The sequence below is a fragment of the Eptatretus burgeri genome, chromosome 5, assembly GCF_056783735.1.
Source record: "Eptatretus burgeri isolate ZD-2024b chromosome 5, Ebu_testis_v1, whole genome shotgun sequence".
NCBI classification, from domain to species: Eukaryota; Metazoa; Chordata; class Myxini; order Myxiniformes; family Myxinidae; genus Eptatretus; species Eptatretus burgeri.
Window position 1 is genome coordinate 96,618,421 of NC_140965.1, and position 14,205 is coordinate 96,632,625.

The window sequence follows — 14,205 nt, forward strand, 5'->3', positions numbered from 1 at the left end:
ACCTTTTTATCCTTCTATATATCATTTTTGAGCCCTCTCGATTACTTTTTTTTAAATTCCAGTCGTCTGATCTGGATCTTCATCAAAATCGAATCAATTCGTGGTCAAATTCCAACCTGTCCAAGTTTCATCCGAATCCATCCACAACTTTTTGAGATGTCTTGTACACAAACATAGAAAGAGGTGAAAATGAAACCGCCTTCACCTTCGGTGGCAGAGGTAATTTTGGGGGAAGGAGGGCCTGAGACGATCATGGACATAAGGCCCATGGACTGCTTAAGCTGGTGCTGCCTGCATGGTTTTTTTTTTTTAAAAAGATAACGGTACCAGGGATCGGAAATGCTCCAGCATTAACATTCACTTATTCAGCCCACAGCTGTGGCGCCCAGCGGAGAGATGAAGCATCCAGCAGGTGAAGAGATAGCAGATAAAGTAAAGTGGCATTAAGTTGGAGGGCTGTCGGTGACATCAGCTTGCCGTACATACGTGGAGTGACTGAATAGTTTTACGATGTGATGTCAGGTTGTGCATACAGTGCTTTCAGAAAGTATTCACACCCCTTGACTTTTGACACATTTTGTTGTTACAGCCCTAATTTAAAATAGATTAAATTTAGATTTTTTTGTCACTGATCTACACAAAATACCACAAAATGAGAAAGTGAAATGATGTTCTTCGAAATTTTTACAAATATATTGAAAATGGAATGCAGAAATATCTAATTTACATAAATATTCAACCCAGCCCCCCCACTCCCCGAGTCAATATTTTGGAGCAGCGATTACAGTTTCGAGTCTTCTTAGGTTTGTGTGTATACATCAGCTTTGCACATCTGGATTTGGGGATTTTCTCCCATTCTTCCTTGCAAATTTACTCAAGCTCTGTCAGGTTGGATGGGGAGTGTCGGTGAACAGCAATCTTCAAATCTTTCCACAGATTCTCAATGCGATTCAAGTCTAGGCTTTGACTGGGCCACTCAAGGACTTTCACGTTCTTGTTCTGAAGCCATTACAGTGTTGCTTTCGCTGTATGCTTGGGGTCATTGTCCTGTTGGAACGTAAATCTTCATTGCAATCCAAGGTCTTTTGCACTTGAAAGCAGGTTCTCCTCAAGGATTTGCCTGTATTTGGCTCCATTCATTATTCCCTCTCTCCCAGTCCCTTCTGCTGAAAAGCATCCCTATAGCATATGCTGAAGATGCATGAAAAGCATCTTCATGCTGGAGATGGTGTTCGATGGGTGATGGGCTGTGCTCTGTTTCCGCCACACAGGGGTTTGCATTCAGACCAAAGAGTTCAATTTTCATCTCATCAGACCACAGAATATCTTACCTCATGTTCTCAGTCTTTCACGTGCCTCTTTGTAAACTCCACGCATGCTGTCATGCACCTTTTTCTCAGAAGTGGCTTCCATCTGGCCATTTTCCCATAATGCCTAGATTTGTGAAGAGCTGCAGAGATTGTTGTCCTTCCAACAGGTTCTCCCATCTCAGCCAAGGAACTCTGTAGTTCTGTCAGAGTAATCATTGGGTTCTTGGTCACCTCCCTGATCAAGGTCCTTCTTGCCTGGTTGCTCAGTTTGGTCCGACAGCCAGCTCAAGGAAGAGTCGAGGTAGTTCCGGATTCTTTCCATTTCCTAATGATGCAGCTCACTGTGCTCTTGGGTACTTTCAACACTCTAGAAATTGTTTTGACTCGAGAAAAAAATGAAACTTGATACTGCACACTGCAGGAGAATGGTGAGTGAGGTTGCCATAAAAATTTTGTGCTATAGTCTACCGTTTTGGCTGTATTTCGGGAACATACATACATACATACATACATACATACATACATACATACATACATACATACATACATACATATATATATATTCAAGATGAGAGTTTTAGTAATATATAGATTTGCCTCTCTTTTGCTGCACTTGTGATGAAGCCTTTTTAGGTCATCTCGGCAGAGATGACCTAATAAAGCTTGACCAAATGTACGTCCGTCAACAATTTTTCTTTCCGATCTTGATGAAACTTAGTATGTGGGTCGAGGTCGATGAGTGTTGCACAACGATATAACTTTTGTCTGGGGACGAGGTCACGTAAGTTATAAAAATCGCCATTTTCAAAACCTATCTAGTCTGCCATTTCACAAGATATTCGGCAACTGTTTATTGATTATGATAGTAAAAAATATTATCTTGTATCTAACCGGACAGATTTTTGAATTTCTTTCCCGTTTGATCGTCACGTGATCTGGAAGATGGCCAAAAACGCCGATGCGATTCGCAAAGAAGGAAGGTAGGAGAAATGAAATATAAATATAAAACACATTTTTAGCCTTTTATATTTATACATTTTTCCGCCGAAGGTGCAAAAGTTTCAAAATCCGAAATGTAAACGTCGGCATTTATTTTCAAAATATAATTTCGTGCACGCGCGCCAAAATGCTGAGTCATCTTTAACCAAACTGCGTAGTAGAACTGCGCAATAGTCCGGTCATGGCGTCTGAGCAGTGGTCAGCGTGGTTCAGATTGACTGTGGTTTCTGGGGCGAACGTGATTGTTAAGAAGTATGTCGGTGGTATAAATTTGAGTGACTGCATTGGTGATTTAATCACGCAACATATTGACAACGAATATTCTGGCCGAACGATTGCATCAATTCAGTGCATCAGCAGGGATGATTCGCAGGCTCCTCTCGATCGTGCCGATATCTAACATAATCACCGGCGGACATAGGGCTGCAGGCTGTGGGGCGAGGCCACGGATCCCGGATGGGGGATGTGATAAATTATGCTACATGCTTTGGGCTTTCTGATTAATATATCAATGAGTACATTCCATAATTCATGAATTAATAATTAAATCTGGCATACAAAATGTTTTTTCATACCTGACATGTTACTTTGTGCAGTGTCACGAAACTTCTGTGAAATTAATAATTAATGAATTTGCTAGCTCAAACGATTTTTCAAACCTCAATATCTCTTTAATTACTTGACCAATTTTCATTCTGAAAGTTGCGTTATAATCTACAGGATTATCATAATCTCCGAGAGCTAAGCCTATTTTTTCGTTTTTTTTTTTCTACAACCGGAAGTGAAATGTCCCCAGAGAGTGGACGGACCGGAAAACCACGTATTGCACTTACTGGTGATTCTGATGTGTTAATCCGGGTACTAAATGAACAATACATATTTATTAATTATGTCATGAGTGGAATTATCCTAGTGTATCTCTGTGAACTATTTCAATCTAAACAGTTAGTTTGGACTGTTTCGCGGTTACCTGAACTGAACATTGAGAACTTGAGGTATTATAGAGATGACCGTCACCCCCACACGGGGGTAATTTTTATTTGTTAGATTGTAATCAATTGTTTACGTCATCAATGTAACCAGCCCATTCTGTCTTTTTCTCCATTGGTTTAGTGTAATCCGCACGTTACATTAGCCGGGAAGTTCTGCCCCACCAATTTGGATCTTTTTAGCCGATGCATACTTGGCAGGTCTGGTTGACTACACCTGTTGTGGTAAGTTCTACACTAATACGCATCGAGGACATGAGACCCCCCCCCCCCTTGGTATGGCCATTCACAGGTAAGGTATCATGTGGAGTTGTGTCACCCTGCCATGATTGGCAGTACCAATTGGCATTCGTGGTTGCTTAGCAACCCGTCAGCACATTAAGTTATCTGTGCCCGGCGGCCTCAGGACTGGGCGTTCGGGAGGGACCCGAGTGCTTCCCCTCGTGGTAAGCCTCGAACCCCGGATCCATAACAATATTGTTATAGCATGAAACCGGTCTCGGAATGACCGAATGTCAACCGGTCATGGCCGCCAGCCGGGTTCAGTGCCCAAAACCAGGGTTACAGTCCTTACGTCCCGATACCTCGTCAAAGGGCATGAGGCCGACCGAGGGTTACATGCTCGCATGGTGTGTCAGTCAGATGTATAACTGAGTAGCTGGTTATTATGCACCGTGTGGTTACTTCAGGAAGCGCTAGTTGCTTTTGCAGAATTATGCCCCTTAAGGGCACCGATTGTGAAAACTCATTCCATTCATATGGTAAGAATGGAAGCCAGGCAGGAAAACAGTTCATGGATTGTTATTGAAAATAAAACCACAGTGAATTGTCAACAACTAATACGCAATAAACAACAAAATATTCCCCCAAATTACCCGCAACTCGATCCTAAGTGATGCCAATTTCTTAACAGTTCTTATCTTAGTTCATTCACTCGGCAAGCACAAAGTACAGGGAATACAAATAACAAACAGTACGAGAGGTCAATCTCAAACCTGGAGGAAAGGTGTGCAGGACTCTGGGTGCAGAGTTATCCTTTGATCCTTCTGCTGTGGGATCTCCGGCACACTCAGCCCCACACATCTAGCAACCCAGGCACTCTCCTTCATCCTGACGTTCCTCCAAACGTCTGTCTCTCTCTCCTGGCTTTTATGTCTCTCCTACAGTGTAGCTGTAACAGTCAACAATCTCTCCGTGTCAGATGCGTCAGCAACAGCCCTCTAAAACTGAAAAAGAACATTAAAAACGTACAGCTAGAGGTTTGAAGAAGAGAGGACAAAACAGTAGGGTCGGGAAAACAAACATCTCACTGTATAGTGTATAATACATTCACAGCACTTATCTATTACACCAATAGTACGTCACGCTTATCTAAACAAATGCAAAGAAATAACTTGTTTTACTAAACAGTTTTATAAACCCCTAAAGATCATTCCCACAACAATAGAGATAACTGGCACTTGCAGGATAGCCTGGTGGTCTCTATAGACAGCTGATCAGAGCTGTCTCTCTCACCCCGGCTATAAAGCTATATTATCTGAGTGTTTCACAGGCAAGGCGATACCCCGATACATCACCCGGTCCCTCAGATTGATGTTAAGCTGGGCGTCCACCGTTATGTTCACGGAGTGTATTGCAATGGTTTTGTCGTAGAACCTGTGGTTCTCAAGATGGGTTTCTTTCTTGCTTTGTTTTTTTTTTCTTGTTTTGATCCTTCTGCCATGGGACCTTCCTTCCCCTTCTGCCTTGTATTCTCCTTTTAAGGCTTTCCATGGTCTCGTGTGAAAAAAACTGAGTGGATTTTTTTGGGTGAGGAAAGTAAAAAAAGAAATGGTGAGGAAGAAATGAAAGCGTGAGCGTGTGCGGTGGGTGTAAAGGTTGGCAAGAGGGCGAGAGAAAAGGTGGGAACGAACGCAGGACGTGCAGTCTGGCTTGTGCCGAGAAACTTGGCTCGTAAGACCTCTTTGAGGATTTCAGTGATTCCACTGAGAGCCGCCTGTTGGAGACACCGTCCATGTTGAAATCACGGAGGCAGAGGAGATCCTCGTGGTGCACGTTGATCGGAGAGGGAGCAGAAGCGTTTCCTCCTCCTGCGTGTAACCTGAGCCGACCTGAAGCAACGTGTGGATTCAAGGTGTTGCAGGGATTGCTCTGGTTCGTTTGTTGGCAGTTTGAGAACACACCCAGAGAGAGGGAATGGTGGTGGTGAGGTGTCATCCTTGTGACCTGTGGTTGGGGCAGGGCCACCGGAACATTAACTCGAACAGGCCTGAATTCTTCTCCCCCCCCGCCCCCACCTTTCTCCTTTACACATTATTTTCTTTCTATCTTGACAAATATTTTGGTTCGCGGGTGCCAGCAGTGACCACTATTTTTGGTTCGTGGGCACCAGCAGTGACCACTATTTTCGTTGTCTGTCTGTCTGTCTGTTTGTGACTCTCTCCAGAGCATCGCTCCGTGACGTTCGATACGATCTTGATGAAACTTGGACACAAGCTAGATATCATGGTCTAGTTGTGTCTTTTTGTATGATGGGCGTCCCACGCCCCTTGTTGGTGGAGCCACGCCCACTTGAACTTTTTATTTTTTTATTTATTAATTTTTTTCTCGCTTTTTTTCTCACAATTTCATTTCCTAGAAGCTGTGCGTAATGTCCATAAGTTCAACATATAAAAATACGATATTTTTGGTCAATTTTGATGGAAGAGATAGGTTTTTACGGTAGGGCTTCCTGAATAATGCCCGCGAACCATCGTCGCCTCCCGGCTTGTATTATATTATTTTTATAAATTTAATTTACATGATTTATCCATTGCTTGGTGGTATTACACCCTGTGTTCCTTTATCCTGAGTAAACCATTCGCCTTTATCCCTCTGTTTTGAAATTTGCATACGATACCGTGTGTTGAAGAGTTGGTGGGGGGTGAATTTGCATCAGCATTGGGATGTCAACGTCGCTCGGCCACATCTGACTGCTTATACGCGCGACCACACACGGGGGTACGTCTTGGTCTCCCGAGCACGTCAATCAGGACCTCCGGAGCAACTGGCGGTACCCTGAGCCCTCTACCCAAGGGCCAGGTCTTGACACCACTCTTCTCGCATTTAGTGGACGAGTAGGCAAGTTATCTCTGCTGACTGTTACCCTGGCCAAATTCCAAAACGTGCCTGGAGTTGTGGACTGCAGGTACTACTGTATTATAAGTCATGATCATCTTGGAGGTTCCTTGCCACGTTTGTTACACTACTTGCTATCAGTGTGGTTGCTGCTCTGGCAGCAGCTTCTGGATGTTGGTGAACGTTCATTGAGATTGGAGGGTCAAAAATTAATTATTTTACACATTGGAACAGCCGGTGTTGTCACTGTTAATACAACGGATTGTTTATAATGTTTATATATTTATTGGGGGTAAAATTCAGAAACATCATAAAACTTTGTATAATGGAGCAATTCTTTAAAAATGGGGGGAAAAAAAGAAAAACTGAAAAAAAAAGAAACAAAAATTAAGGCACAGTTTTAATTGAGAACCACCAGGAAGAAGAAGAAGAGTATGTAAAAATACAAAGAGGAAGAAGAACCGTCAATCCTGCTCGACCGTTACTCGGGGAAGCGAAGCGATGGAGCGAGGAGGTGAGGGAGAGGGACATGTTGAAGAGGAGACGCGTAAAGGTAAGGAGAGCAAATAACAAATAAAATAACTTGAATAAAGTCCGATATTTCGTGCGCTTGACGTTGTTTTTCGTCTGACGAGAAATAAAAATTGTTTGAAATTTGACGTTGCAAGGCGTTCGATTGTATTAAAATAAATTGATTGCGAAGAGATATATTTGTTAAACGGTAATACTTAGCGATTTATATAATCGAGATTTATATAATTGTTTAATTGAGGGTGGAATTTAAAAGAACGGGTTTGTTTTTTTTAAAGACGGGCGCGTAGCAACTCGGGCGGCGAAGCATGTCTATGACGTCGTGTTGCACAATAATAATAGAACAATTAAACGAGTGCGTCATAATTATGTAACGTGTTTAATGTTCAATCCGCAAATGCGTTCGTTGTAATATCATCGAAAAAAATAAATGTAATTAAATTTTAATCGTGAACCGTTTTCAGTTCGTTTGTTTAAAAAAACAAATCGAAACGAGAAAATAGAAACCATCGTCGAGGAAAACATCTTTATGCATTTGGTTTGCAATGATGTTAATTAATTAATTAATTAACTAATTAACTAATTAACTTAACTTGCTGGGCTGCTCAGGTCCCTCCTTGAGGAAAAGCAGACAAGTTTTGAACATGAATCTTGTGTACTTGTGGCAGGATTACCATTGGGGATCCCTGAAACCTGATTGGTTTAAACCCAGGTGAGCACGGCCAAGGGGCGCGTGGGGGGCATTCTTTGATGCGTGGGGGGGGGGGGGTATGTGAGATCAAAGTCCAGGTGTATTCATGCTCACAACAAAGATGCACCCTCAGGCCCTCATCAGAATCGAACTTCACACAAGTCGACATGAGGATGCACGATGTGTTTTCCATTGTGGATTAATTAATTAATTATCGTAGTGACAATGTTGAGAGTTTGAGTTCGGGAAAGTAGAGCAGAGTAATTCAGGGGAGGGGAGAATTGGGTGCTCCAGATTGGGACACCATCGGGAGGACAATAAGCATCACAGAGATGGGCATCCTTCAAGGAGCAAACGTGTCGAGTATTGAGTATATTCCCGTGAGGTGTCACGTTTAGAGGTAGAAAAAGATGAGGGTGGTTGAGCAGGAGGGTAAAGGGTGTCATGTAGGAGTAAACTGAGGGCAGTTTTATGAAATAAACAAGAAAACCAAGAAAGAACCTTCTTTAATGGCCGCAATTATTTTCACGTTCTTGTGGGGTTGGCCAGGGAAAGGTTTCGGCTAAAGTCTTTCACCAATCGGCTGGTTAGGCTTGACACTCGACTGAGCAGTAATAGGCAGGAATTTGGAATGCGGCTGGGGTGCCGGCGACAGCTTGCCCACTCTTTACAAAGGACGTCGTGGGATCTTTAAAGTCCACCAACTCATGTCAGCAGATGTGACGCCAAGTTTAATGTGCATCTGAGGGGCGGCACACACATTGATGAATCTGTGTTCCTCCAGGCCTGTCTGTCGGTGGGCTGCTTTTTAGAGCGGATGGTGGTAGGCTCTTGACAGAGGAGTCTGAAGTGAAGGCCCATTAGGCTGGTTACTTTAAGCGGCTGTACCAAGCTGACACACCAGCTGTCGAGTTGGACGTCAGGGGTGTTACAATAACTGTTGTTGACCCTCCAATCAACTGTGGTCCACCTTCGCTTGTGGAAACACAGGCTGCGGTGAACCGGTTGAAATGGAGTAAAGCTCCAGGGATCTGTGGCATCCATGCCGAACTTCTCAAGGCTGGTGGAAATGCTGCACCCGTGTCATTGCATACAGTTCTGTGCTCTGCCTGGAACACAGGCATGATCCAAAATGACTGGAAGAGGGGCCTTGTTGTCCCTCTCTGGAAAGGGAAGGGTGATCGCCAAGACTGCAACAACTACCGAGGGGTGACGCTGCTCTCAATGCAGCGTCCAGAGCAGTCAGGCTTTACACCAAAGAGGTCAACGATTGACCCTATCCTTGCCCTCCGGGTCCTCACCGAACGCAGACGAGAGTTTCGGCAGGGGCTGCTTGCAGCCTATGTGTTAATCTCTGCAAAGCGTTTGATTCAGTGAATCGGGATGCCCTTTGGATGATTCTCGGTCTTTGTGGGGTGCCACTAAAATTGATCGATCTGATGTCTGAACTGTACACTGGTACTGAGAGTGCTGTGAGAAATGGTGATATCATCTCTGACATTTCCAGTTATTACTGGAGTTCGTCAGGAGTGTGTACTGGCCTCCACACTTTTCGGCATTTGTATGGACTGGATTCTGGGGAGGATGCCAGATCAAGCTGTGGTGCATCGTTTGGGAATGTCAAGATCTCTGACCTTGATTTCGCAGTCGATGCAGTCATCTTTGCGGAGACTCTGGATATCCTTTTGGGGGCCCTTGAGGTGCTGAATGAGGTGCTGATTCAGATCTGCTGGGATTATGGGTCTCCTGCATCAAAACTAAAATCCAAGCTTTCGATGACATCTTCGATGCTGCTATCTTGTCTGTACCTGTTTGTTGCGAGGATGTTGAAGTCACAGAGCGATTCACTTACCTTGACAGTGATAGTCATGTCTTCGCATGTTGTGTGCCAGAAGTCGATAGCTGTCTGGGTCGGACCTAGGGAGTCGTCGATTCACTGGATAATGGGGGGTGGCTCTGTCGGTACCAATGCAGGGCGATGAAAGTCTAAGTCTTTTAGTCCTTGGTGGTTCCAATCTTGCTCTACGTATGTGAGAGTTCGACTCTGACCAAGGACCTGAGACAAAGGCTTAACTCCATTGGTTCCAGGTCTTTTTGGAGAATCCTTGGCTATCACTGGTTAGAATTTGTGTCGAACGAGCGGTTGCTGAGAGACTCAAATGAGATTTGTTACCTGCATAGTCCGTGAATGTCAGCTGCATCTCTATTGGCATGTGGCTCATTTACCTGACGCTGATCCTGCTCACCAGATTCTCTCAGTGAGGGAGCTTCGTGGGTGGAGGAGGCCAATGGGTCGACCACGTGCCTCATGTTTGCAGCAGCTTGATTGGCATCTCAAGGAGATTGGGATGGGCCAGACATCTGCCTGGGTGATGTCCAGATGGAAGCCCCTGGAGTACTGTTGGTGGATGTGGCAGTGCGTTGCTCCAGCACATGCTCTCAAACCTAGGCTAGTCAGCTCAGAAGTGAGTATGTACTTTTCGGCCATCCTACCAGACCCGTATCGTCCATCAGATCATCCGTATCATCAGAAAGGGGGTAACTTTGCATAATATAGAGAAATTTTTTCCCATATTGCATGTATTACCATCAGTAGGAGATAATTTAATTGCGACAAGATACGTCATTTTATGTATATAAAGATGGTGTCTTACTCCCCACCCCCAACTCCCCCCCCCCTTCTGCCCCTTCCCATGTGTGTGTTCAACACTGCCATTATTTGACACCCTTTTTAATGTTCTTCCCTTTGTAACCCGTCTTTTATGTGCTTTAAAGTGTTTGACAGGCCCTCATGCACAAGTTTAGGCAGGAAAAGCTGCACCTGCCACACTGGCCACCAGCACAAACTCGGTGAAAGATCAGGGAACGGTTGTCCCTGCCCACAGACTGAGCCTCAGGCCAATAACGGCTGAGAGGGGAGGTACTAGTGACATCACGGCTGCAAAATGGGAGCTGAAGATAAAAATGGGGGAGATGCAAGGACCGGGGTGGGAGGAGGGGAGTCAGAGGCACGTAGAGCTTTCAGCAAAGTCTGAACGTGGACTTATGGGGTTTCAACCAAACAAGCATTTGTCTGCCTTCAGCCATTACTCACAGCAGGCCACACCCACTCCTCCCCCCCTCGAGCTGCGTTCGGTCCGTGCGAGCAACAGCTCCATAAAGGCCGTGTCTCCACCTGAACCAAGCTGCGTTCTGCCAGACGCAGTCGGCAGTATTTCTGTCCTGTCATTCTTTCTTGTCTTTCTAATGAAGTGTGTCTAAGGCCTTAATGTTTAGATAATTAAAGAATCTGGCACTCATCTGATGTTCTGGGCATGTATGTGGTTTTGTTATGAAGACGAATTGTGTTGCTTCCTGTATTCCCACCCTTTTTCTGTTTGAATCCGCCTTATAAAATCACTTCGTCTCTGGATGATTTGAGTGTCTCTGATTGCTACTTTTGGTTTTACGTGTCCATGAAAAAGACAGATGGGGTTTGAGCGATTAGTGGCCAGGACAAGACCGTGCACTCCATCTGACGATTTCACTTGGATCGCTCATTAGTGTGAATCGATGTACAGTACCGATTTGGACGTTGCTTGATTGTCTCGAATTGTTCCATTGGAGCCAGGTATTGTGGCAAACAGGCTCATAATCCGGCTGGGAGTGCAAAATCAGTTGGCCGGCACGACCGCTTTGACGCGGTTCGTTGGATTTGGACCTGACAACTGGGACGAGTCTGAAGATGACAACAATATTGTGGGTCACCTATCCTCATACTCTTGCTTCCACCCTCCTCCCTAAATAAATACCTTGCTTCACTTCTCCATTTGATCACTGTACCCCCTCGATCAATTCATAAGTAGTGGGTACTTTACCAATGTACTGAAGCGTATTAAAGTATGGAGAAACCTGCATATTAAATGTTTGCTTCACAGTCATCCTTTGTGTTGTTAAATATAAACAGGGACAACACACATGCACATCCAGTCTTGTGGTGTAATCCCTTGCTCTGTCACCCCCATGTGCTTGCAGAGCTTCACCTGGTGCCTTGCATTGTCTGTAAACGAACCTTCCAAGTGCAAAGTCTGGTGAGCCATTTTAGTTCAGAATCTAGACACTTCAACTTGTTTTCCCTGTTGCCAAAATATATTATTGGAAAGGGGGGGGGGGAAGTGCTTCGTACCTTCTTTGGCTGTAATTAATACAAGGAGCATATACGTGTTTCCACATATATCGGCAAGTCGCTCATGCATCAAGCCGGGAGATACGATTCACATTTATTGCCGTAGCTGATCAATTTAAATGCTTTACTTGGTGGCGAGCCGTTGCATTTGAAACTGTTTGTTCGATTATATGGAGCTATTTGATGCTGAGAGTCCTTAATATAATTTGTATTGGTGTCAAAGCCAGTAAGGAATTGCAAATTAATAGTCGGATTTTAAGTCTTAAGAAAGAGTTGGACAAAGGGATGATATAATGACAGTGACATTGTAAAACTGCAGTGAAAAGACATAACTACTCGTATTGGGGACAGTGGTTGGTGAGATACCGCACCGCCTTACACGATGGGAGAAAGGGATTGCAGAGATGTTCAGAGGGATCGGAATGGAAAATGCATGGTATGTTTTTATTTTTTTTTTTTTTATTATTAATTGAAATCTGCCCAGTTTAACATCCATCCGAGGGACGGCACACACATTGATGAATCGCCCTGCCTATAACACACGAGGATGACGATTTGTAGCTGGGCCGAGATTCAAACCCAGGCTATATAACAGAAGGCTTGGAAGCGAGTGTGATGAATGGTATAGAACATTAAATTTCTGCTGTGATTTACCGAATTGAATCTTACCCTCCTCACCCCCACCCCCACAGAAAAAGCATGAGCAAATTTGCCGCAAGCAATCTACCAAGAAACGGAAAGTTTTCAATGCTCAGAGACAACGATTTGAGGGCACAGACATCCCATATGTACCTCCATTACCCCAGGCTCCTCAGGTTCCATTTTGAGTCTTTACTTTGGGATTTCTAATGCTCTCGGCTCTCACCTTTACTGTATCATCTGCAAATGCATGAAGGATGGCAGTATGGTATGACAAAGTGGCAATGGCAATTAGCTTCAGCCATGAGGTGATTTGTTTGGATTGCAGCATCATTTGAACACGGTTCTTAAATGTCATAACACTTTTGGAGAGGTAAAACAGAGGATGAAAGATGAAACACTTTTTTTTTGTTTGTTTAATGTACTTTTACACAAAATTTATTTTATACAGTATTCATTACCCCGTGCGTATGAAGGGAAAGGTGGAGTTAAGCAATTGGTTCGGAACATGAATCGGAAAACAAAGCTACAGTTTAGCAGTACTTTGGCTTTGAATTCTTCAGGCAGTGCTGTTTTTTGTTATTTTGTCTGTTTGTCGATCGCCTACAGGTCACAATACTAAACCTATCATCATGAAACTTTACCAAGTTGTAGAGGTAGTCTCAACTGAGAAGCTTATTGATCTTGAGGTATTGGTTCACGAGTCAGTAAGTGACCACTATATTCGTTATGGGTGTGTGTCTGTTGGGTAGTCGATCTCGTCGAAAAAAAAAAAAAAAAATTCCAAATTTTTTTTTTTGAGATTTGTTCTACCCTTATTATCAGTATTTAAAATGGCGATTTCAGTTAATACAATGGCGATTTCGATGAAACTTGGTGGGTAGGTTCATACCATGACCTAGTTGTGTGCAAATGAGAACCGTTACTATGGACACCACCATTGCCTAGCAACAGGACTTTGAAATTTTTGGAAAATCATAAAAAAATTATTTTTTCGAAAATAAAAAATCAGGCCACGAGCGACTGTGGGCAGTGCATTCAGCCATATTGTCAAAAATTTCCAGTCAGATCCTATGAAAACTGTCGGAGAAGATAGACTTTGAATGAACCCTGGTCGAAAACAATAAAAAAAACGAAGTTCGTTATATCTCAGAGACTATGAGTGAGATATACATGAAACTGGTATGGTAGGTTCATGGTATGTCCTAGTTATGTGTGAGAAAGAACCTTTGCTATGGACCCCTCCGTTGCCTAGCAACGGCCGAAAAACCTCTAAATGTGGGGTTATTTTAACGAAAAAACAATCTGCAGCATTAACCCTTGAAGCTAGAATCAAGAATTTTCTTGTGTTTAATCCTCAGGTCATTCCCCATCGAACGGGCCCATCGCGTCAGATTATATTGGGTAGGCGACTACCCATGTCCGCCTACCGGCTTGTCTCTGTCTGTCTGTCTGTTCAGTCCACTGCTCCGTTAATACAATGGCGATTTCGATGAAACTTGGTTGGTCGGTTCATACCATGACCTAGTTGTGTGCAAATGAGAACCGTTGCTATGGACACCACCGTTGCCTAGCAACGGGACTTTGAAATTTTTTGTCTGTTGGGTCGTCGATCCAGTCGAAAGAAAAAAAAATTTTTTTTTGAAATTTGTTCTATCCTTATTATCAGTTTTTCCGTTGATATGTTTGTCTGTCTGTATGTCTGTCTGTTCGGTCCAGTGCTCCATTAATACAATGGCGATTTTGGTGAAACTTGGTTGGTCG

General features: G+C 43.8%; 1 protein-coding gene across 2 annotated transcripts in view; it reads left to right on the forward strand.

The window, feature by feature from the left end:
• The first annotated feature begins 6,858 nt into the window (after nt 1–6,858).
• The window catches only part of LOC147027007 (zinc finger C2HC domain-containing protein 1A-like), a 42,390-nt gene continuing 35,043 nt past the window's right edge, over nt 6,859–14,205 (forward strand). Inside the window, exons 1-3 of one of the 2 annotated variants that reach the window (XM_085883015.1) lie at nt 6,859–6,968; nt 11,652–11,707; nt 12,495–12,617. In XM_085883015.1, coding sequence (XP_085739141.1) covers nt 6,917–6,968; nt 11,652–11,707; nt 12,495–12,617 — 231 coding nt within the window. In that variant the 5' untranslated portion in view covers nt 6,859–6,916. The remainder of the gene's footprint in view (nt 6,969–11,651; nt 11,708–12,494; nt 12,618–14,205) is intronic. The other variant, XM_085883017.1, reaches the window with a different exon arrangement.